The sequence below is a fragment of the Zalophus californianus genome, chromosome 17, assembly GCF_009762305.2.
Source record: "Zalophus californianus isolate mZalCal1 chromosome 17, mZalCal1.pri.v2, whole genome shotgun sequence".
Taxonomy (NCBI): Eukaryota; Metazoa; Chordata; class Mammalia; order Carnivora; family Otariidae; genus Zalophus; species Zalophus californianus.
Genome location: NC_045611.1, coordinates 13266524 through 13290220, shown reverse-complemented (window position 1 = coordinate 13290220; position 23697 = coordinate 13266524). Strand labels below are relative to the sequence as shown.

The 23697-nt window shown below is 48.0% G+C and overlaps 1 protein-coding gene across 2 annotated transcripts in view; it reads left to right on the top strand.

Moving 5' to 3' along the window:
• Window positions 1-23697, top strand: part of HYDIN (HYDIN axonemal central pair apparatus protein) — a 342401-nt gene that overhangs the window by 236705 nt on the left and 81999 nt on the right. The window contains exons 40-47 of one of the 2 annotated variants that reach the window (XM_027618048.1): window positions 1446-1619; window positions 5556-5770; window positions 10341-10478; window positions 12469-12652; window positions 15085-15226; window positions 16180-16339; window positions 18391-19020; window positions 23076-23297. In XM_027618048.1, the coding sequence (XP_027473849.1) occupies window positions 1446-1619; window positions 5556-5770; window positions 10341-10478; window positions 12469-12652; window positions 15085-15226; window positions 16180-16339; window positions 18391-19020; window positions 23076-23297 (1865 nt within the window). Of the gene's footprint in view, window positions 1-1445; window positions 1620-5555; window positions 5771-10340; window positions 10479-12468; window positions 12653-15084; window positions 15227-16179; window positions 16340-18390; window positions 19021-23075; window positions 23298-23697 lie in introns of those variants that run through there. The other variant, XM_027618049.1, reaches the window with a different exon arrangement.

The window sequence follows — 23697 nt, the reverse complement described above, 5'->3', positions numbered from 1 at the left end:
ACAATGCAAATTGACTTTCTTTCTGAAGATGAGAAATCTAAAATGTGTCAGGGCCGCATTCCTTCTGGAGGCACGTAGGAGAAGATCCATTTCCTTGTGTTTTGTAGCTTCTAGAAATGTTGCCTTTATTCTTTGGCTCGGGGCCCCTTCCTCTGTCTTCAAAAACAGCATCACAGGAGTGCCTGGGTGGCTCAGTTGGTTAAGCATCTGACTCTCAATTTTGGCTCAGGTCAAGATCCCAGGGTCATGAGATCAATCCTCACATTGGGCTCCACACTCAGGAAGGTGTCTGCTTGAGATTCTCTCCCTTTCCCTCCACCCCTCCCCCTGCTCACGTGTTTTCTCTCTCTCTCTCTCTCTCTCTCTCAAATAAATAAATAAAAAAATATTAAAAAAAAAAAAAACAGCATCATAGCATCCTCCACTCTCTCTTCCTTTGCTTCATCATCACATCACCTGTTCTGACTGACCCTCCTGCATGCCTCCTGTAAGGGCCCTTGGGATTATATTGGGCCCACCCAGATAACCAAGGATAATTTCCCTAATCAGGATCCTTAACTTAATTGCAACTGCAAAGCCACTTTACTACATAAGGTAACATATTCACATGTTGCAGGCATTTGGATGTGGATGTCTTTGGCGGAGGGTGGTCCTTGTTCAGCCTACCACAGAACCTGTTTCTTTTTCCTAAGAAATGTAAATAAGTTAGTTGTATATGCATACTTAGCAGCCATATGCTAACTCTAATATCTCTGGATGAGCAAATTATGGATCTTTTTTTTCCTTTCTCCTGTTTGTTATTTGTATTTTCTGCTTTCTTTTTAATGAGCAGATATTTTGAAATGAGAAAAAAAAAAAGATCAACACAACTTATTCTTCAAACCAAAAAAGTCTTCCCATTAGAATCAGAGATAGTAGAACTATAAAAAAAATTTTTTTTAAAGATTTTATTTATTTATTTGAGAGAGAGACAGACAGAAAGAGAGAGCACCCAAGAGCAGGGGGAGGGTCAGAGGGAGAGGGAGAAGCAGACTCCCCGCTGAGCCGGGAGCCCGACGACAAGGGGCTCAATCCCAGGACCCCGGGATCATGACCTGAGCTAAAGGCAGACGCTTGACCCACTGAGCCACCCAGATGCCCCTAGAGCTACAAAATTTTTAAAGATCACCTGACAGAATCACCTTTTAACTGAGGAGAAAATTCAGAGAGGATGTGTTTTGCCCTCACACCACACACACAGTGCTGGTGGTGGAATGAGAACCAGAATCCGTGTGGTTCAGGTCTTCCCTCTGCTTTCCGCTCCCACCTCTGGCCACATTAGAGACTTAAAGGCAAAGCACTTGGAGAGATCACTTTATAGGGGTCTCCATTCTAGAAGTTTCTTCTGTCTAGAACACTCAGCCGCTGAGAGCCGGGAAGTTCAACCTCCTGACCCTTTTTTGCAGGAAAGACGGCCACTGCAGTCAGCATGGCCAAATACTACAATGCAGCCTGCTTGAACATTGACTCCATCGTGCTGGAAGCCATCTCCGATGGCAACAACATCCCGGGGATCCGGGCCCGGGAGCTCTGCATCAGGGCTGCCATAGAGCAGTCCATAAAGGAAGGAGAAGAGTCTGGTAAGAGCTATTTCCCCTGACTTTCTGTGGTCAAGTGCCCGGCACCCCTGCTGCTAATACCCATCTTCCTTGTGTCCCCCACTGAGCTTTTCTCCCCACACCCAGTTGAAGGCTGACTTACAACATGCTGCCAACTTAAAGCCAGAGGAAGAATTCTCTCCACCAAGCATCTACAGCTCTCCCTGCTGCCCAGTACAGGCATGCACTGGGCACTACAGGGAACAGGACAATGAATAAGATGCAGCCTACACCTTTGAGGGTGACCCGTGAAAGGGGAGCGGACAGGAGTTTGTTTGGAGCAGAGGGAAATAATGTAACAGGAGGGCAACTTTGGGACGGCTGGGTTCCAATAGGCATGATCTCGGGAAGCTTTCGTGGAAATGAGCTTTGAAGGAGCAGGAGAATGTTGACAGGCAAAGAGGAAGACCAACGACAGTGCAGCCCAAGAAAGCAAGGAAGTCAACAGCAAATGAGAAGTGAAAAGGCAGGCTGAGGCCCATGATAGTTGACCTTGACGTCTGGATTAGGAATTTGGGTTTTATTTTGAAGGAACAGAGGAGTTGGGTGGTTTTCACCCTCAGGGAGAAATGGTCAGAGAGTCACAGTGGAAAAGCAGCAGGTCTTGTAACGTCTTGTAAAGGGAGCAGTGGAGATGCTGAGGACGAGCAGGCTTGGGCCAGCTGCCCCAAGGAGGGGGAAGCATTCCAGACGGTCACATCAAGATTCCTAGTCCTGGAACCGGGAGGAGAGTGCTGTCGTTTACCAAAATAGGAAACGTGGGAGGAGGAGAAAGTTTGCTGGAGAGGAAAATTAATTGAGTTTTGGAACCTCTGTGTAGTGAGGCCTGGTGTGGCCTACCTACCAGAGGTTAGGAATCCTGTCTCCTAGAAGGACCCTAGAAGGCAGGGCAATGGCTGCTCAGTGGGAAAATATACTGAAGTAGAGTGACTGCTCTGAGCAGAACAATTTTTATATAAATATTCATAACAGCATACCATCATTTCTTTCTCTCTTTTCTTTTCTCTTCTTTTTTTTTTCTTTGAGAGAAAGAGAGCAGGGGGAAGGGCAGAGGGGGCAGAAGACAGAGAATCACAAGTAGGCTCCACACCCAGCACGGAGCCTGATGCAGGGTTTGATCCCATGACCCCGAGATCATGACCTGAGCCAAAATCAAAAGTCGTACGCTTAACCTACTGAGCCACCCATGCGCCCACATAACATCATCTCTGATAGTGCACCATGTCTGCTAGTTGATTGGTAAAAGTGGCTGGGGCTTTGAGGCGTGTCCTCTTTCCTTAGTACCTCTGCATGGGATGCTTAGAGAAATAGAGGATTCTTTGCTGGGAAGATAAGAGAAATAGCCTTTGAGTAGTATAAGGGAGGAAAAATAATTTTCTCTCTGTCCTTCTGAGTTCTTGGCTAAGACTCTATGATAAAAGATTCACAAGAAAAAAGCAAATTTATTAACATGTATCTTTCATGTGTACACGGGAGATACTAAGGAGGAACTGAGGTGGCTTACAATTTTGAATTAAATTCCATCTTCACAGAGAAGAGGAGGGAGGTAGTCCTCTTAGGGGAGAGCAGATGAGTTTTAGGGAAGATGAATGGACCCACAGAAGAATAAATGAGGGTAGATAGTTTGTAACAAGTGTGTCGGGAGGTGTTGCCCTCTAGTCTCCTCTCCTGTGAGGAGTCGATCCTCCCTGGTTGATGTAACTCCCAGGGTGAGGATTTGTGACGATTGAGTTCCCTTTGGATGCCTCTCTTTAGGCAGACAAGGAAAGTTCAGAGAAGGCTTCTTCCGGCATTTGCCCACAGCTCAAAAGAGAGCAGTGTATTTTGAGGTGGCATATCCAGAACTCCTACAGTCGTATTTTGGGGATGGCCTAGTCTACCTTTAGCGGGAACTCCAAGCTACATCATAATTTTGGTTCTCTTAGGTTTTTGTTTCCTTTTCTCTCAATTAATCTACATTTCACAGAGGTCTTTGGACCTCTGTTGGTGTCCCATAACAAATTGCGGATTTGGGTTTCCCATCTGAGAAGGTAATGTCAAGCTAAACACATAACTGAGGGAGTCTTCCTCAACATGGCAAGAGGTGCAACTGCTGGGGGAGAGGAAATCGTTCCAGAAAGAGGAACAGGATGGAAAGGGCAGGATGGGACATTGGGGAACACTTACATTTTAGGAGGGGGGGTGGAGGAGCAGCCAGGAAGTCCAAGAAGGCCGAGCGAGGAGGGTCAGAGGGGTGGGCAGTCGGGAGAGCAGGCCGCAGGGAAGTCAAGGAGACTAAGACGCTTCCTGCCTTGTTTGTCTCATAAGCCTTATCACTGGTTCATACACCATTTACTTGACTTTCTTATTCTACTGTCTGCCGACCCCACTAGCATGTCAGCTGGAAGCAGGGAAGCATGTTAGTTCTCGTCACTGAGGTGTTCCCAGCCCCTAGAATGGTGCCTGGCACAGAGTGGACACAGAGTAAAGACTTCCCAAAATGTATCAAATCAGTAAGTGAATGTAGTCAGAGATTGCTCAAAATTCAGACAGAATGAGCCCTGAGAGAGGGCCACTGTGGCTCCCAGTTCAGAGGTCACTGGGCACTTTGGAGAAAGCCCGTTCAATGGAGGGGTTAACCCCAAACTGTACTTGCTGCTCACTGTGGACGATCCTGCCCATCCCACACTGCACCCACTGGCCACTTGAAATGTGGTGGCTGGTCCAAACTGAAATGTGGTGGCCGGTCCAAACTGAAATGTGCTGCTAGAGGTGTTTTTTTTTTCTTTTGAGGATATAGTATGAGTAAAAGGCTATAAAATAACAGTAACAATTTTTATGTGTTGTTTACATGTTGAAACAATCACATTTGGGATATATAGGGTTAAAGAAAATATACCATTAAAATCCGTGTGTACTTTTTTAATGTGGCTGCTGAGAAATCTTAAATTCCGTACATGTCACATGTCAGTTGGACAGATGTGGGCCACACTACTGTTTTAGAAGTCGGGCAGTGAGGGAAAGAGAAGAGGTGAAGTGATGATGTCTTGAAAGAAATGGAAAGGCAAAATGAAAGCTCATATATTATGTATTGTTATATATTATACCGGGAAGAGCCGGCTTTTTAAGAGAGGGCGGAATGATGGCATGGACAGGGAAAGCTGAGAGGCCTTAGAATAGCACAGAGGAGACTGCACAGCCATCAGTGAAGATGGCGTGGCCGGGGGGGGCGGGGTGCAGGACTCAGGGCAAAGCGAGCAGGTGGCACGTGACAGGAGGCTGGAGCGGTCCTTACTTTCACGAGGGCAAAGCCTGGAGGGGCTGGGGGTGACGGGGCCTGGATGAACGCAGGACCAGCCAGCCGAACACTGTGCCACTGCTCCACTGGTAGCTTCAGGCTCTTTGCCCCCCATGCTACCCCCCCACACACTGCCACCTCCAGGTGCAGCATGGAGTCCTTGTACCTAATCAGCTCCTGGGGAAGGGACGGAGGGAAGATGCCTGAAAAGATAAGGCAGAGTAAGCCTAGTGACAACTCTCAAGGGAGTTCTTAGGGCCTATTTGCCGAAATGGTCAACAAGGAATAATGAGCCCTTACCGAGTCCGCCCGTGTGCTGGAGAAATGTGGAAGCTGCCTAGCACACAGCCACATCACCCCGTCTTAGTGTTGGGGTCCAGGGCAGGGCCCTAGTGTACCAGCAGTTTCAGAAGTGCTTGCTCTCGGGGCTGGAAGAGAACGTGGGGCCAACTAACATGGGATCCACTGGGAAGATGGGCAGCGGAGAAACCTGGACTCCGTTCCCAGACGGCTGCAGGTGGAGATGGTTTTGTGTTCCTCAAGAGAATCACACCCTTCATACTAGGTGCTGTGCCATCCCCACTGTCATTTCCTCAGTATCCTCAGGTGACTTTTAATATAAATCCACTCTCTCTCTGTAGCCCAGGAGGCTGCTTCGGGCCAAACTGCTGTGGGACAAATACGTCTGAGCAGTGAGACCCTGGGCAAGTTGACCTCAGAATCCACCCTGGTAACGCCTGAACTTAAACCTACAAAGACTGTGCGCGGGAGCATGATGATCGCCAAAAGCAAGACGGAGAGCCACGGCTCCGGGTCTCAGAAGCAGCATCACCAGCATGCGTCTGAAACACCGCAGGTACAAATCAGGGCCCCCCAGAAGGAGGGTTGGGGTCCTTCCCCCTGCCTTTCCTCCTCAGCATCCTGCAGCCATGGCAGCACGACTTCATCGCTGAGGGTGCCCTCTCCAGGCTCATGGTGCCAGTCCTAGAAGGCGTGTGTTCATCCAGCAGGTGTTCAGCAATAACTTTAATGTGAGGCACTGGCTTGAGTGCTAACAAAGTGGAGATAAATGAAGCAAAAATCCCCGTGCTCAAGCTGCACCAAGAGTCTGCTGAAGGAGATAACCACACATTCAAATATTTGCAATACAGTGGGATTGGTGGCAAAAGATGTTTGTAAAAAGAATTGGGTTGAACCATATGAAATGGCCAACAACAGCCATTTCATAGGGCTCAGCCTAATACTAAAGGAATGCTAAGGATGAATCGTATAAATTGCGGTGGGTAGGGGGTGCTTCACCGGAGTCTTGGAAAGTCATAAAGGAGTCAGAGAGTTTGAGCCTTTGCCAAGGGACTTTGAGAAACCATCTTGGCAGAATAGGCAGGTGCTGTAGTGGGAGACAGCAGATGGCCCGGTGAGAGACAGCGGGTGATGAGTTGTCGGTGGGAAAGTGGAGTCAAGTGAGCATAGGCTTCCAAGATGTTTAAAAGAAAAGGAAAAATGACAGAAGTTGTTAGAGGAGCAGACCTAGGGTCAGGAGAGTTCTTTTTCTGAAAGGAGATGGAGGCAAAGCAGTCTCCAAGGAAAGGTGCTCCTGGAGGAGGGTGAGGTGACAATCCTCCCAAGAAGGAATGAGATTCCTGGAGAAGACAAGGAGTGCAGGACAGAGCGCAGTCAAAGGAGACAGGGGCCAGCTGCTTCCAGAGTCAGTAAAGGTGAAAACCGATCTTGTCGAGCAGCTCTAGGACATGTGCAGGACACCAAGTCTTTGTAAGAGGCATTGAAGAGGTTGGCATTGCACAGCATACTTGAGGAGAGTGGCAAAGCACTGACGTGTCCACTGGGAGGAATAAAACCAGAACTGGGTGGTGGACAAAAGAAAAGATAGTTGGGAATGCGGATGTCCCAACTGAGATGGGAAGCCATAACTTCACAGTTGCAAGATTTCCCTAAGCGGCAAGTGGCAGCCTTCATTCGGAGGGAGAGAGAAGTCTTCACTGCAGGGGCAGGAGTGTGCTCAGAACAAGGGGCAAGGGAGGTGAGAGTGGCATCGTTAGTATATGGGAAGTCCAGCCTACAGAGAGAAGGAACAAAGAGGAGGGCAGCAGAGTGGGAGAAACAGGAAGAGAGGAAGAATCTGGGGGTCTTGTTACTGTCCAAGAGCGCAGTGCGGGGAGTGGGAGAGGTGGGCATCTCGGAGGAGGTTGCTGAGGTGGATGGAGAGGAGGTGAAGGCCCTTGCAGGAGAGGAGGTCCACATGTTGGAAGGGCCAGGTGGGCAGAGTGGAAGCCAAGGTCTTCTCGAGAGAGAAGGTATGCAGATAGGATGGGACCTCCCGTGGGGCTGAATTTGTGCCAGGTGATGTCTCTGAGGTTCACTTCAGTCCTGCCTTCTTCTCATACCATGAGAATTGAAACCATTGACTTACTTCCTTTTGCAGCATCATTTAACCCTCTTTCTCAAGATCTAATATGGTATGGTATTCTTTACATAGATGTTTATGGATGATCTAGAACTCATATTTGTATTAAACAGGGTGTCATGGGGAATCATTTTCTTCGATTGGGTTCCATCCATCTGGACAGTGAAGTAAGGCTTTTGAGAGTATATCAAAGGCAGCAGAAAATCCCAATTCTGACCCAAATCCCCTTTCAATAAATAGGGAACTTAAAACCTATTCATGATCACCCCATCCCCCCATGCAGCTGCCACAGTGTGACAGGACTCATGCTTTGGACAACAGTCACCCTGTCAGCATGCTTCACCCAGAATTGGCTGTTTGGTTTTCTAAAGCTCTCCTAAAGCATGAACTCTCCAATGACTAAAAGTTTAGTCATGTTGCAAGTGGGAAGAAATGTGTAATATCATATAATGAAGATATGACCTGTAATATAAGGTCATTTATTTATAAATCACCATGTTCTAGGAGAATACCCACTGGAAATCCTGGTCTTTTGAATGACATTTAATCCAACCCTCACACTTCTCAATTCCCCAGCCTCCTCAGGTACTCACTGCCATGGTCATGTTCTAGAACTTGTTCATCATTCCGTAAAGTCCAGGACCTCTGCATTACACATCCTACTTCCTGACCACCATCTTCTAACTTTCCAGATGACTAAGTCTGGGAAATAATTGGTCCCATGCAAACCTCCAGTCCACAGCTTCACTGCCCATCACCCCTTCACTTCTTTTCTTACCCTGTTTGCAATCCGTGTCTGTCACTGTAGATGCTCCCTTGCCCCTTCCCCTTCTTCATACTCTCCAAGCAAAACTTCAGCCCTGGTAAACCCGACTCTCCGCCTCCTCCATGCAGGGTGGCTGAACACAGCTAGAGACAATCCTCCTCTCTTCTGAATGGTCTTCGTCTAAATTTAAGACCACAAATCTCAAAGAGACCCTTTGGTCTGCCCTAGTAAATTCGCCCTCCTTCTCTTTAAGATAACTATTTTATGGAGGTCATCACTCTCCAAACCTCTAAGGCCCTTTCCTGTTCCCCATTCCCAGCTAATGATCTCTCTTCTGACTGCATGGAGGGAGCAGCAACACTGGAAGACAACCACCTGATTCTCCCACCACCAGATCTAGGAGCCAGGCTGCACCCTAGCCCAGCGCTGTGCCTTCCCTGCCGGAGTCACCGCCCCGGCTCTCAGCTAAGGCCCTGCCCCTGTGCACTGGACCTCCCCCCACCACTTCTCACTCAAGAGCTCAATTCCTACAGTCCTCCCCTCTCTCCTGTTTGCTTTTTGCCCCATCTATTGGCTCCTTCCCATCAGCATTTGTGCATCCTATATTGCCTCCCATCTTTAAAAATACTGCCCGGAGACCCAGATCCCCCTCCAGCTATTGCCTCCTCCAGTCAACCCCTCTTTACAGCTGTTCCTCCAAAGAATTGCCTCCCTCCTCATCCTCACCACCCTTCTCTCTTTGACCTATTCTAGGGAGGCTGTTGTCCTTACCACTCCCAAGGACCACTCCTCTCAAGGTCACTGGCATTCATCTTGCCAGATCCCGGGGCTGGTGTTTTGTCCTCATTTCCTGTGACCTCATAACAGCTGATAACTCCTCCTTCTAGAAAGGCTTCCTGGCCATCAGAACACGTCACTGTTCTACTTTCCCTCTGCCCTATGAAAGACTCCCTCCTCTCCTCCAGCTTCTCCACCTCCTCCAGATCCTTAGGATTTTAGACTAGATTAGAACTGAGTCATCTACCCTTTTCTTTTTGTTATCTACCTTTTCTCCATAGGTGATCTCATCCAGCTCATGGATTAAGTACTTAAATATTTTCAGTACGCACGTGACCCTCCAATTTCTATCTCCAACCCTAATTTCTTCCCCAGCTCAGGTGCATACATCCAAACTCACATTCAGTGTCTCTGTTGAATGGCTTAGAGAACTCTCAAAATTTATGTGTCTGAAAATTGATTCTGTCCCACTCCCAGAACAGAACAAGACAAAAAAAACAAAAAAAAATTGCTCTTCCCTCAGTTTTTCCTTTCTTAACAAATGACTTCACCATTTTCCAACTTGATCAGGCCAAAACAAAACTCAAGGAGTCATTCTTGGTGCCCCTCTTTCTTTCACATCCCCTCCCAAGTCCTCATGGGATGGGATGTGAAAGAAAGTATCAGCCACTTCTCCCCGCCTCCACCATGACCATCCTCAAACTGCCGCCATCATCTCACTAACTAACTAACTAGTCTTCCTGCTTCCACTCTTGTCACCCCAAGCAGCAGGCACCGGTAGTCTTTCAAAAATAAAACTCAGATCACGTGTCTGCCTGAAACATGCCAACAACTTCCCATAACACTTGGAATAAAATCCAAATTCCTCCCTGTGCTCTGCAAGCCCTGCATATTCACACCTGATTATGCCTTAGACTTTGATGAAGCCCGGCCATCTCCCTCATCACACTTTCAGTCCATTATGCTGGACTCCCATGTACTCCCCAGATCCCGGCAAGCGCACTCGTGATATTGTCCAGTTCTGTCACTGCTGTCTGTTCTCCCTGGCACTTGTCACTGCCTGAGACTGTTGATTTGTATATTCACATGGCCCTTTTCTGTCTGCCCTGTTTGCAATAAGGACCACATGGGCAGCAACATTGCCAGCCTGTTTGTTGTATCCCTATTGCTAGAGGGGTCCCTGTGCACAATAGGTGCTCAATTAGTATTTCTTGAATGAACACATTCATGCTGTTCAGTCCATATACAAAGCACCTTCCACAGTGTGCCGGCTTGAAGCTCACAGCCATTCTTTAAGGAAGATAGGAATTTTCCATTTTACAATGCAATCCACATCTTACAGATAAGAAATGAGGCCCAGAGAGATTTCTGGATTTCCACGGGGTCGAATGGCTTGTAAGTGTGAGAGCTGCTGGGACACCACACTGGATTCTAACTGCTGATCCTTTTCCGGCTCGACAGGTTTCCTCCAGCCCCCTCCTTACGGGGCCCACGCAGCGCCAGCTCAGCGTCAGCCCCAGTATAGGAGGTGAGACCGGGCTCATGAGCTGTGTGCTCCCTGAGGACCTACTCACCCAGATCCTGGCTGAGCGCATCCAGGTGCGTCTATGCCCACCCGCGCAGAGCTGCAGGGCTCATACTCCATCCCTGCGCTGGGAGCTGAATTTCCGATCCATAGCACACCCATAGCAGCTCAGAACTCAGAGGCCCTAGAGAGGAAAGATGAGTTTCTTCATCTCCAACAGTCATTTGCTTGTCCTTTTGACAGCCCTGGTCGGTCCCTGGCCCTGGCGCAGTCTGCAGCCTGAAGCCATGCACCTTAAAAGACCAGTGAGCAGGTTACATATTAAAAAAAAAAAATAAAAATCAGTCATGATACAGCCCTACAGTAGTGTATTAAAAATCATAACAGGGAGCCATTGAAAGTTAGAATTTAGAACTGTATTAATTGCTGTAAAAATTTGTCTTCAATATATTATTATTTTTTATTATTATCAACATATAATGTATTATTTGTTTCAGGGGTGTCTTCAATGTATTATTAAATGAGAAACACAGATTATGAAATAATATGTAAAGCACAAGTACATTTCTATAAAAGTATTTCTAAATGTATATCATACAAAATAGTAAAAACTCCTAAGGCACATGTACCTGGTCATCTTTGGTTAGCAGGATAATGGATTCTTAGTTCTCTCCATACATTTCTGAATTATTTCACAATGGCAGATTGCTTTTAAAGTCAAGAAACACAGTAACTGTTTCCCTTTTTTTAATTTTTCATATGTGTTGTACAGTTAAAAAAAAGAGAAGATCATCATGAATAGGGAGGGTACCACTTAAGCCTCTGCTGCTTCTGGTTTACAGAGAGCTAAATTGCTCACCATGTCCTGGAGTTGTCCACTTGCCTTGTTTTTTTTCAAACTAGTCCACAGTATTAGTTGTGCATTTAAATATAACAAAACGGGGCCTGAGCTTCCCAAGAGAAGAGGAACGTCATCACAGGAAATGGCTCGTGTTCAGGTTTAACTGCTACTGTGTTCAGGGTGCTGGGCCTCTCAGCGGATTTGAGCAAGGCGGGCCAGTCAAGTGTGCAGGTATGCCATGGACCAGGGTTAAATCACTGGCCAGCCCAAAGTGGGCCTGTAGAGCTGAACCACTCAAAGCACTGATACTGGTTGAAACATGGAGCTCGCACTGCTTCCCTCATCCATAGTCTTGCTACAAAGAAAACAAACAAACAAACAAAAAAACAGCAGCTGAAGTAAATGGTGTTTTTAGTGATGTAGTTGATTAACATTCTGACACAAGATTCTTGTCCCATCAAAAACTGGTACTGATGGGGCGGTTAAGCATCTGCCTTCGGCTCAGGTCATGATCCCAGGGTCCTGGGATCAAGCCCCACATCGGGCTCCTTGCTCAGCAGGGGGCATGCTTCTCCCTCTCCCTCTGCCTCCTGCTCCCATGCTTGCTCGCTCTCACTCGCTCTCTCTCAAATAAATAAAATCTTAAAAAAAAAAAAACAAAAACCTGATAGTGATCAGCCCCTGGCCGGGGGTGGCCCGTGTGTGTACTACCCTTTGAGTAACACTGTGGTACAGCAGAGGGTGCCCTTCAATGATTAATGTGATCGAGATCATTACCCACCAAGGCATTAATAACACTGAGAAAGATACGAATGGCCCACCTGCTCCTGCTGCCCTTGCTGTCTGTTATTCGGGGCAGGGGAATATCTCGCCTGTCCATCTTCCATCCCTGCACCTCAGACCCTCCCAGACCCTCACTTTCACATTCTGTTTGCTTCCCTTATTTCCATAACAACAGAATCAGTCTTATCACTCTACAAATACATGTGATAAAGATCTATCACGACTGATAAACTATTTGGGTGTTTCTCTTGTATTTTCTAACAGCACGTTGAATGTAGCAGGTGGAAGGGTGGTTTCACGGTATTTTCACTGGGGCCCAGCAGGTCTGCAGAACCAGTTGCAGCCCCAGGGAAAGCACCAACAGAAGAAGGAGCAGCGTTCTCTGTAGAGAACTGGGTAATGGAGGCCCTGGTAACCATCTTTGCTCACTGCGGTTTCAGCTGAGTGACTGCTTCCGGGGAGTGGTGTTTGACAGCCTCGAGACGCTCTTTGCTCGGAACATAGCCGTGGCTCTCCTCTGCCTGCTGAAGGCCATCGGCAACCGGGACCACATCTACGTCATCAACATGGCCCAGGATTACACAGCCATGAAGGCCCAGGAGAAAGCCAAGAAGGAGCAAGAAGGTAAGGCCCCATGCCCTCCTGGACCATCCCTTTGGCAGAGCCGTGGGCTGTGTGAAATGGTTCCCCGCCAGGATGACCCGTTGGGCAGAGGACACTATTCCATCTGACATGTCGTCAGGGCTCACCTCCACCCTATAAGGTGGCTGGCAGATGCAGGTGACCTGTTGAGAGATGACAGGATGAGGGATGAACCCAGCTGGCTCTTCTCGTAACAGCCACATTCCCCTTTCCCCCCAATATCACCCTGCATCCTTTCGTCTTCTCTGTAATCACAGCCAACCCGAGGGGAACGCATCACGGGTCCCATCCTGACTCAGGTGACCCATTAGCTGCTTGCTTTTGTTTAAGGTGACTGTGCGTTTCCTGCCGAACTGGAGGTACTGATAAACTTTATAAACCAGTTTCTACATTTTAGCCTGCTGTGTCCAGCCACCGCAGCAAACGTTCTGTACATTTGAAATGTCTCTAAATGGCGCTTGGGGTTATTTAATCCTCCCAATGACTCTGAAGATAATTGTCCCCCTTTTACAGACAAGGAAAATGAAGCTCAGAGATATCAAAAGTCTTGTATAAGATCACACAGCACAGGGGTGCCTGGGTGGCTCAGTCTTTTAAGCATCCAACTCTTGGTTTTGGCTCAGGTCATGATTTCAGGGTCATGGGATCAAGCCCCGAATCGGGCTCAGCGCTCAGCGTGAGTCTGCTTAAGATTCTCTCTCTTCCTCTCCCTCTGCTCTCCCCCCCCAACTCATGCTGTCTCTCTCTCTCAAATAAATAAATAAATCTTTTTTTAAAAAAAGATCACACAGCAAATTAGTAAAGTCTATGCAACCCTGAAACCTTTGCATTTTCTGTCACTACAACAGTGGCCTGAAAAAAATTTCAGTGACTGAAAAATAAATACACACAGAGTAATGTTAGCTTCAGTTCCCGCTTTGGTCAGAAGCAGACGTAGCAAATCTTGGTCCCCAAGGGAGGCTGTGCTATCCCTGGGAGGCAGAGTCCTGCTCTGGCCTCAGCTCTGGTCACATTACTGCCCTTCCTCACTTGGCCTTACCTCTCTCTTCTGGAAAAATCTACACAAATCATAATCCTTTTCCATTTAAGGAAATAGTTACAAACATGAGCTCTTTGTTCTTAAACAGAGCTCAAAGACTGCTTCCTTACATTCTCACCCAGAGAAAAATTAGGAAGAATGACCAGGCATCCCCAGCAGTGTTCCAACCTCCAGCTTCCTGGTTTTCCAGAAAGCTCATTTCTCCATAATCATCAACTTAAAGGATAATATCTCTTTTCATTTTCTCAATTACCTGCGGATTGAAGTTTTTCACAATCTCATTATGGGCTCCTCTCACCAAAATCATCTGCATTTGGGAAAGTCCTGAGGCAGCATCCAGTAACAATATTATTATATTAAAATCTAATTTTTACTGAACATTTATGAATTTGCTGGGCACTAGCCTAGATGCTTTACAGGATTACTTATTTGATCCCCACCACAGCCTGGGAAGGAGGAATCATTATTCTTATCTATTTCTCTCCCTTGGTAAGTGTTAGAGAAAGATCTCCAGATACATCTCTCTGAGTCCAAAATTCAAACCTCCAAGAACGGAAGGTGGGAAGTTGTGCTGGTGAAGCATGAAAAAGAGGCCGAGAGCCTTTGTGTTGGGTGCGAACCTCACTTCTGGACCTGGAGTCTGAAGGGTATGGGAGATGGTGCCCCTTCATCTGCAAATGGCTCTGTCACCCTAAGGACTCTGGTGGCAGATGTTCCTCATAAAGTCAGCGGGTGGCCTATTACTTCCCTATCGCTGCAGTAGCAAATTACCACAAACTTGATGACTTCAAACAACACAGATTTACTGTCTTACAGTTCTGGAAGTCAGAAGTACTAAAAGCGGGGTGTCCAAAGGGCTCTGTTCCTTTGAAGGCTCCAGGGAGAGGATCCTTTCCCTTGCCTTCTCGAGCTTCTAGAGGCCACCTGCCTTCCTCAGCTCGTGGTCCCTACTTCACAGCCTTCTGACCTCTGCTTCCATCATCTCCTTCTCAGACTCTGACCCTCCTGCCTCCCTCTTACAAGGACCTTTACAGTTATACTTGGCCCACTCAGACAATCCAGGAATGTCTCTCCAGTTCAAGGTCCTTAGCGTAACCACATCCGTAAAATCCTCTCCATCATGCCAGGTCACATATTCATCCTTCTGGGAATTAGGACATCTTTGGAACTCCTATTCCAGATGGAGACCAGGTTTGGAACTGTGTGAGTGAAGGACAGCCCACCAGAGGTCAGGAATGGCGTCACGGCTGGAGCCCCCTCCCCCTGGCGCGGACCCTGTGCAGCCTGGGTGGGCTGGGAGCTAAGCTACTGGGGGACCCCGCAGCCAAGGCTGAGGAGTTACCTTCCCTCACCTTCCTGTCTCTGTTCCCTCCAGAGCGCAAACGCAGGGAGGCACTTGAGAAAGAGAAGGAGCGTCTCCAAAATATGGATGAAGAAGAATACGATGCCATGACAGAGGAGGAGAAGATCATCTTCAATCGAGAGGTTCGGCAGGCCCTCCGTGAGAGGAAAAAGAGGTCAGAATCAAGGCCTCGCTGGAGCGGAAGTGTTTCCCTTGGGAGTAACACACAGCCCATCCTGGAGACTCGGGTCACCTTCCAGGGGAGCAGCAATGGTCAAGGGAGACCCAGGAGGATGACCTGCTAAGAGAGAGAGAGAATGAATAGGAGTGTGGCTTTCAGTTCCAGTGCCATGGCCCTAAGCTAGCCATTAGGGACTGCTATTTAAAACTCGATTTCTTGTTGTCTGAACATCAGATGTGACAGTGTAGGAAGCTGGGCCTCATCTGAACTCATATTTATTCCTTTGAGAGAGAGAGAGAGAGAGAGAGAGAGAGAGAGAGAGAGTGTGTGTGTGTGCGTGAGCAGGGGAAAGGGCAGAAGGAGAGGGAGAGAGAGAGAATCTCCAGCAGGCTCCCCGCTGAGTGCAGAGCACAACACGGGGCTTCAAATGGGCCTCGACCCAGGGCTCGATTCCATGACCCTGAGATCCTGACCTGAGCTGAAATCAAGAGTCGGACACTTAACTGATTGTGCCACCCAGGCGCCCCTGAAAGTTACTTTTCAAAAACTGTATCAAGCTTATTTTCAGCCCTTCCCTTGCTCTCCTATGCAAGAAGATTGGAATAGAAATACAGACTGAGAATTCCTCTTAATTGAGTTTGAGTTCATCAGTTTTACTGAATGACCATTCAGAGACCCTCCTTTCTTTCCTTCTTTCCTTCCTTCCCACCCACCCTCCCTCCCTCCTTCCCAACTCCCTCCCTTCCTTCCTCCCTTCCTTCCTCCCTTCCTTCCTTCCTAACTCCCTGCCTTCCTGCCTTCCTGTTTACCCAGATTTCTTTTGTTCACTCTTTCTTTTCATGCCCAAGGAAAACTGTTCCCATGTCCATCCACTGGACACCCCGAGGCAGAGGAGGGGCTCGGGGCGGGGGCTCTGAACTCTGTCTCCTCTGCCTGGTTTGATGAAGGGAGCTGGAGAGGCTGACAAGGGAGATGCATGAGAAGAAGCTACAGCAGGAGCTTGAGCGGCAAAGGGACGAAGATGAACTAAAACGGAAGGTCAAAAGGCCAAAGCAAGGACCAGTGAAGGAGGAGCCTCTGCCGAAGAAATCTCAAACAAACCGGCAGGTAGCAACCCTCCCTTGCTCCTTAGCAAGAGGCAGAACAGAGGGAGCAGCCACTGTAACCAGCCCATCAAGCTGGTACATTTCCCTTCCAGAAAACCGACCTGATACTGGTTGCATCTTGTGGTGGAGCAGGAGGTAGGAGGGAAGGGGCCACCACTGGTCGAAAGCTGATTGTGTGCCAAGAGCTCTGCTTGCACGTTCTTTTGGCCCCCCTCCCACCCTGTGGGGTTCAGAGACATGAGCCCTGTCTGGGGCTGGGAGAGGACCCCACCCAGTTATGTCTGACCACAGTCCTTCCTCTTTCCACTGTGCCCCCAAGGCCCCTGGATGCTGCTGACTAGGCTGGTATTAACAGCTGGCCTCCAGTGAGCCACAAAGTTAGTGGAACCCCTGTGTTCAACCAAGAGCTTATCTTGACAACCGTCAAGGAAGACACTCTAGCATCAGCTTGTCCTTGCAGACACGTGGCGGTAGTTTATCTGCCAGCCAAGCTTAGTAGTCAGGTCTCCGCTGCCCTGACCCAGGAGATGTAGAACGGCCAGGGTGGCACTCACAACCCAGCAGGGTAGCTAGCTGGCTGGTGTGCCCAGTGGATGCCCTGAGGGCCAAGCGAAAGCCACGCTCCCGGACAAGGTGCAGACTGGTCCCAGTAGGTGAGCAAGAGACAGTGACCACATCTGGGTAGACATGAGAGCAGAGGAATTCGTGCCCAGGGGTCACAATCCGGTAGAGCTTAGGAAGGAGCGGGGTCTGAGCGTGCAGAAATGGCCCAGGCTTGGGAGCAAGAACAGCACGAGAAGCAAGCAGGCCTGGAGTCTAGACTGTCACTGGTCTGTGCCAGGCTCCCGAAATCTTCCAAGTGTAAGGCCTCCCTGCCCCTCTGCAGCCCCTCCTTCCACACAAAGTCCTCTGCCTGAAACCTTATGTCCAAACAGAACTCTCTGGGTCTTGGCAGTGACTCTTACTGATGATGGAGAAAGATACAGTAGTGGCCAAGCCCCCTGCCTCTGCAGTGCGCGACCCCTCCAGCAGACAGCTGCGCCACCACAGACCTGTCCACACTCCCCAGGCTGAGTTAGAGATGCAGGCAGATGTGGAGGAGGAGTGGTACGGTGAGACCAGCGGATGGCCAACCCTGGCCAGGCCTGCCTCCAAGCCGGACCTTAGAGAGGAGTGCTGTCATCCAGAACAGGGACCCTGGGCTGTCCTGCCAGCAGTCATCATTAGACTTCACTGGATTTTATGTCACCAAAGAATGACCAGAAACCTATGGAGACTCCCCAAGGATTTCGTCCAGGGGAGAAGAAAATCGGAGCCCACAAAGCAAGTTTAGAAAGAGAAAAAGAGGGCGCCTGGGTGGCTCAGTTGGTTAAGCGACTGCCTTCGGCTCAGGTCATGATCCTGGAGTCCCGGGATCGAGTCCTGCATCGGGCTCCCTGCTCGGCAGGGAGTCTGCTTCTCCCTCTGACCCTCTTCCCTCTCCTGCTCTCTATCTCTCATTCTCTCTCAAATAAATAAAATCTTAAAAAAAAAAAAAGAAAGAAAGAGAAAAAGAATCAAGTTAGTTTCTCTATGCCAGGTTACGTAAATAAATACATATTTTTTTAGGATTACATTTATTTATTTGACAGAGAGAGACACAGCGAGAGCAGGAACACAAGCAGGGGGAGTGGGAGAGGGAGAAGCAGGCTTCCCGCTGAGCAGGGAGCCCGATGCGGGGCTCAATCCCACGACCCCAGGATCATGACCTGAGCCAAAGGCAGATGCTTAATGACTGAGCCACCCAGGAGCCCCAATAAATATATTTTTTTTAAAAAGCCTGGGGCACAGCCACATTCTAAACTCCTGTTTGTTGCCAACAAAGTGCTATGGAGAGGATCTTTTAACAAAGACCCCCCAAGGTGATTCTCAGACAGAGCCCTGGTGTAGGCACGAGGCACCTGGAATCCTGTGAGGCCTCTTTGAGAACACAGTGTCATCTTGTGCTCCTTATGCACTTTGTTCTCCCTTGAAGAGCTGTTTTAAGCATGTTTTATGTGTTTTGCTTTTTAGGTTCTTACTTTTTCCAAACTAGAGGCCAGGATGGATGCACTAGAAAGGAAAGTATCTGTTAGGGACCATTTAAATGAGAAGGATGATCTAAGCAAGAGGAGAAAGAACCAACTAGGAGGTAGCCACGTGCTGGGGTTTCCCCTTGTCCAAGAACAGGAGGAGAGCGAAGGGGACCTCCTGACAGATGCCGACACGCGCTTGGCCCAGAAGTGGAAGACCTATGAGTTGACTCTGAAGGATATCCAGAACATCCTCACGAACTGGGACCGGAAGCAAGGCATCCTGCTGCATCACGCCGGCACCGAGGACATGCCCCATGAGCCTGACGACCAGCGCCAGGTTCCGTCAGGCGGGCGCCGAGGCCGCAAGGACCGAGAGAGGGAGCGTGCAGAGAAGGAGAGAGCCGAGAAGGAGCGCCAGGAGCGGGAGAAGGCCGAGAGGGAGCGTCTAGAGAAGCTCAGGGCCCTGGAGGAGCGGAGCGATGGCGGAGAGGGGAACGGAGGGGAGCAAGACCACCACGAGGGGAAGAAGGATCTGGGTGTGCCATTCACCACTATCCAGACGCCCGACTTCGAAGGCTTGAGCTGGAAGCAGGCCCTTGAGAATGGCAGGCTTCCCAAAGGGGATCAGGTACAGGCTCTTCTCCGGGATGGAGACGTACTCAGTCGGGTAGCGGGTACTGGGCTAATCGCCGTTAAAAGTGGTCCTTTCTGTACCCACTTCATTCCATTAATCTCTGAGGCCCCCTTAGATATGAGACAATAGTGGCTAAAAGGACCATTTGCTAACTGGTGAAAATCCGTAGAAAGTTCCGCAGACCTAAATTATTCCAACTAACCTCATAAAAAACTGCCTGTAGAGTTTTCGTTTGTTTGTTTTGGTTTTTATTTAAATTCTAGTTAGTTAACATATAACATAATACCGGTTTCAGGAGTAGAATTCAGTGATTCAGCACTTACGTATGACACTCAGTGCTCATCCCAACAAGTGTGCTCCTTAATACGGATCCCCCACCCGCCTCCCCTCCAGCAAACCTCAGTTTGTTCTCTATCATTAAGAGTCTCTTATGGTTTGTTTCCCTCTCTTTCTTTTTTTTTTCCTTCCCCTATGTTCATCCGTTTCGTTTCTTAAATTCCACATGAGTGAAATCATATGGTATTTGCCTTTCTCTGACTGACTTATTTTTTTTTAGTAGGCTCCACGCCCAACGTGGGGCTCAAACTCATGACCCTGAGATCAAGAGTCGCATGCTCTACCAACTGAGCCAGCCAGGCACTTCTCTCTGATCAACTTATTTCACTTAGCATACTCTTCTCTAGCTCTATCCACATTGTTGTAAATGGCAAGATTTTATTCTTTCTGATGGCTGAGTAATATTCCATTGTATATATACCACCTCTTCTTTATCCATTCATCAGTCAATGGACATTTGGGCTCTTCTCCATAATTTGGCTATTGTTGATGATGCTGCATGTGCCTCTTCAAATCTGTATTTTTGTATCCATTGGGTAAATACCTAGTAGTGCAATTGCTGGGTTGTAGAGTAGTTCTATTATTAACTTTTTGAGGAACCTCCAAACTGTTCTCCAGCATGGTTGCACGAGTTTGCATTCCTACCAAGGGTATAAGAGGGTTCCCCTTTGCCTGCATCCTCGCCAGCACCTGTTGTTTCTTGTGTTGTTAATTTTAAGCCATTCTCACAGGTGTGAGGTGGTATCTCATTGTACTTTTGATTTCCATTTCCCTGATAATGAGTGATGAGCATCTTCTCATGTGTTGGTTACCCATCTGGATGTCTTCTCTGGAGAAATGTCTATTCATGTCTTCTGCCTATTTCTTAACTGGATTATTTGCTTTTTTGGGTGTTGAGTTTAATAAGATCTTTATAGATTTTTCGGGTTGATTTTAAATATTGTTACAGGCTGGTAAGATAGGTGTGCTGTGGAGTGAAGCAAGAGTCTCAAATACTTGAAAATCCTGTTCCCACAAGCTTCTTATAGTGACAGAAATCATACTATTAGATAGCTTTTTGTTCCTAGAAAATATTGCATAGCCAGAAGCTGCTGGGTGATGGTTTGAAGGAGATGGTTATTATAACATTTTGTCCAGAGATGAGCTTTTTCTGCAAAACACCAGAAAGCAAATATTTTAGGCTGCAGGTCCACAACCTTTGTCACAACCACCAACAGCGTGTAAATCAATGAACATGACTCTGTCCCAGTACAGCTTTATTTACAAAAGCAGGTAGCGGCCAGATTTGACTAGGGGGCCACAGTTTGCTGATTTCTAGTTTAGTTGATCAGAGACTAGACGCAACCTTTACAAGGAGAGAACAGAGCCTGGGAGGAACATTTGACAGGTGAGAGTTGATGGGAAAACATGGGTAATTCCTCAAGGGGGCAGATTGGGGTGTGATGTGGCCCCACAACCAGAGTCTTGCTGCAGTGGTCCAGGTGGGCCAAAGGGCGGAAGACAGATGGGGGACACCTGACACCAAACCACTCGTTTCACACAGCCTCCGCTCGGCCCAAGGGGAGGACTCATGGCCACTTTTCTCCCCAGAAATATGTTTTTTGAAAAAGAACCTCTCTCGTCTTGTTTTATGTTCTCATACTATAGCCAAGGTTATCTTCTGGCCTTTTCTCATTCTCTTCACACTCCAAGCCACAGCTTAGACTGTTGGTTACAGTTCTTTACCTCTGGCTCCATTTAATAATTGATACAAACTATCCATTCCTTTCCCTCACAGACGTTCAAACCCTGGGAGTTAATGCTGGCTGCACATTAGTTAGGAGATGCCTTTGGCGGCCTGACCCGCAGGTCAGAAACCCAGGATTCCAGGAACACAGTCACCTGCTCGGTCTAACTGCCCATGTGGTCCACAGAACGGAGGCTCCAGCAGGCTGTCACATTTACCGTTGTGACAATGACTTATGTAGCAAGAGCATGCTTATTCTGAGGGGATTCCATACTGAGAAGGGAGCTGCTGCAAAATTTTCAAGCCGTCTGCTCTGGAGGATGCTCACTCAGTTGATATCAGAGCAGAAGGGGAGAATGATGTAGGAATGAATTTTCTCTCCAGTTTCTTTTTGACTTGTCTCTTCATTCCCATCCTTTACCCAACGCCCAGAACCTTAGCTTATTTTCTTTGCCAGATTTGACCTGCTCCAACCCTCACTTATTTTCAGCATCGGAAAGAAAGAACATTTAAAGATAACTGAAAGATTAACATGGGATCTGAAAACAGATGAAACAGCTCTGTACTAGAGACATCAGAATCTTTTTTTTATTAACATATAATGTATTATTTGTTTCAGGGGTACAGGTCTGTGATTCATCAGTCTTACACAATTCACAGCGCTCACCATAGCACATACCCTCCCCAGTGTCCATCACCCAGCCACCCCATCCCTCCCACCTCCCACCACTCCAGCAACCCTCAGTTTGTTTCCTGAGATTAAGAGTCTCTTACGGTTTGTCTCCCTCTCTGATTTTGTCTTGTTGCATTTTTCCCTCTCTTCCCCTATGATCCTCTGTCTTGTTTCTCAAATTTCTCATATCAGTGAGATCATATTATAATTGTCTTTCTCTGATTGACTTATTTCACTTAGCATAATACCCTCTAGCTCCATCCATGTCATTGCAAATGGCAAAATTTCATTTTTTGGTGGCTGAGTAATATTCCATTGTATAAATATACCACATCTCCTTTACCCATTCATCTGTTGATGGACATCTAGGCTCTTTCCATAGTTTGGCTATTGTGGACATTCCTGCTATAAACATTGGGGTGCAGGTGCCCCTTCGGATCACTACATTTGTATCTTTGGGGTAAATACCCAGTAGTGCAATTGCTGGGTCACAGGGTAGCTCTATTTTCAACTTTTTGAGGACCCTCCGTACTGTTTTCCAGAGTGGCTGCACCAGCTTGCATTCCCACCAACAGTGTAGGAGGGTTACCCTTTCTCCACATCCTCGCCAACATCTGTCATTTCCTGACTTGTTAATTTTAGCCATTCTGACTGGTATGAGGTGGTATCTCACTGAGGTTTTGATTTGGATTTCCCTGATAGACATAAGAATCTTTTTTTTTATTTTTTATTGTTATGTTAATCACCATACATTACATCATTAGTTTTTGATGTAGTGTTCCATGATTCATTGTTTGTACATAACACCCAGTGCTCCATGCAGAATGTGCCCGCTTTAATACCCATCACCAGGCTAACCCATCCCCCCACCCCCCTCTAGAACCCTCAGTTTGTTTTTCAGAGTCCATCTAGACATAAGAATCTTAAGAGCTGGTATCGAAAATATATTGAGTGCCTACTATGTGCTAGGCCCTGTGCTATATCGCCCTAGTTCCTGTCCCAGTGCAGTTTACCATCCAGTTGCAGAGACAGACACGCCAAGGTGACTAAGGCCATGATAAGAGAAGGATAGGGAGCCCACAGCCCACAGCAAGAGTCCCAGCCTGGTCTGGGGCCACAGGGGTCTAAAAAGACCTGCAGAGCTGTGTCACAGACCCTTCACACCCCTTCCCCGACACATGTCCAGGGCAGTGGCATCTCCCAAGGATGTCAGGAAGAGGCAGGAGGGTCCAAACCACCCTGTGCTCACTCAGGGAGGCAGCTGGGGACACCCTGCCCTCTGCATCGGAAATTAACCATGGGCTTTTCCTTTAGATCCTGGACATCTTGGGTCTGGGTTCCTCTGGACTACCCATCCCACCTCCCGCCTTATTCTCAATCATCTCCTACCCCCTGAAGCGGCTGCCTTTGACCACAACAGAAATCCTGAAGCATTTCGTGTTTGTGATCCCCCCATCCCAAGACCTCTCCCTACTGGAGGAGAAAAGAGAAGGAGAAGCAGAAACAGAGCCTTCAGGCACCGCAGGCTCCAGGAAGGTAAGGAGCAAGCCAGCCACTTGTGCTCCTGACCTTGGCAGGACCTGTGATGGGCAGACAGGGAAGGTCACCCTCCGCACGGTCAAAAATGGAGTATGGTGTTGGGCGTCACGCTCACTGACGTGTTTGCCCTTGACTCGTTGTGGATCCTGCCTGGGGATCCCGTGTGAGCCTCTCTCAGAATGACTAGTTCTCATCTTCTACCCTTTCCAGTCCCCATGGGATGGTCTGGGGGAACTTGTTGAATTGCTCAGAAGCTCATTTGGGAGAAATAATAAGCAAAAGCAGCTCTCTTAAAAAAAGACATTAGGAGGGGCACCTGGGTGGCTCAGTTGGTTAAACCACTGCCTTCAGCTCAGGTCATGATCCCAGGGTCCTGGGATCGAGCCCCACATCGGGC